The following is a 1,168-nucleotide window of genomic DNA, read 5'->3' as shown; positions in this document are numbered from 1 at the left end:
AGAAACCTTGGTGGTTTCTGATCAGAGAGAGAGAGTATATAGTCTATTATGGTTATTAGAAAGCAAGAAAAATTCAAGCTTGAGTCTATAATGCAATCACTGATCAAGATGCATACTCTTATTTTAATGCTTTTGCTGTATTCATAAAAAATAATAAAATAGTGAATTTATTAGATTTATTAGAATTTAAAAGTTATTAAATTTATTAGAATAAAATAAATTCATTAAATAATAAATAAGTGAACATCGACATTTTGGGTCCTCTAAAGTCTTCTCTCTTTTTTTTTTTTTTTTGATACAAATTCCTTTAATAATGACAACTTCATGTTTAAATAAATATACTGTTAAAAAATAGTGCATGGGTATATTATAATTACTAAGAAAGATTTGAGACTGCTACTCCCTCTGCAGAAACGCTATGCACAGATGCAAAATGATCAAAGGCTGATACAATAATGAATCTCAAGTAAGTAACGTGGCCATCACGTGCCAAAATTTCTTCATTTTGAAGCTGCCCCTCTGTATGTACTAGATCTCTTTCAATCCATTGCTCAAAATCAACTGGCTCTTTAGAAGTACTCTTTTCAATCCTTAAGGTCCGCACAAAGTAACTCTGGATTACAAGCTTTTCAATCCTCACATGTTTGTGAAAACATATAATGAACTCTTGGGGAAACATTCCTGTGGTGGTCCAAAAAGTTTCTGGATTTCCATCAATCATATTTTCAGGTGGGTGTTTTTCATCACTTGATGTAGCTAAAATAACTTCAGTCCCTTCAGAGCTTAAACAAAGATCAACTTTTCTCATCTTAAAGTGTTTAATCCTCCTACTTGATCTGCTGGTGATAGGGCACAAAGCAATATATAGATGCAAAGTGACAGTGAAAGCTCTATCTGCGTCAGCCTTCCACCATCCGGGTCCCTCAGCACCCGCCCGCCGTCCTCCGCCTCCTCTCCGCGCGTCTCCTCACAATAACCCGCCACGCTCGGTCGCTCCCTCCCCCACAAGCAACCCCCTAAAGTCTTCTCTTAACAATCAAATCCTGTCTAACTCTCAGTGTTCTACAGGAGGAAATCATATATATCAATGAGGAAGCTACAATTATTCCTTGGGACCTAACCAGCATATAGGTACATATTTATAAATATTATATATATAATCATCTGT

At 35.8% G+C, this 1,168-nt stretch overlaps 1 protein-coding gene across 1 annotated transcript; it reads right to left on the bottom strand.

Annotated features, from left to right (window-relative positions):
* Nucleotides 1–278: 278 nt before the first annotated feature.
* LOC122674807 (intraflagellar transport protein 25 homolog) lies at nt 279–919 on the bottom strand. The gene is made up of 2 exons (XM_043873368.1): nt 896–919; nt 279–824 (listed from the first exon to the last, which is right to left on the bottom strand). The coding sequence occupies exon 2, from the start codon at nt 806–808 to the stop codon at nt 377–379; it is 432 nt and encodes a 143-aa protein (XP_043729303.1). The 5' UTR covers nt 809–824; nt 896–919; the 3' UTR covers nt 279–376.
* Nucleotides 920–1,168: the final 249 nt, after the last annotated feature.

This window comes from Cervus elaphus, chromosome 18 (assembly GCF_910594005.1).
Source record: "Cervus elaphus chromosome 18, mCerEla1.1, whole genome shotgun sequence".
Taxonomy (NCBI): domain Eukaryota; kingdom Metazoa; phylum Chordata; class Mammalia; order Artiodactyla; family Cervidae; genus Cervus; species Cervus elaphus.
The sequence above is the reverse complement of the archived record's forward strand: the minus strand, read 5'-3'. Positions and strand labels throughout refer to the sequence as shown.

Excerpts from the sequence above, each read along its gene's own strand:
- LOC122674807 (XM_043873368.1), bottom strand. The coding sequence starts at position 808 with ATGAGAAAAGTTGATCTTTGTTTAAGCTCTGAAGGGACTGAAGTTATT.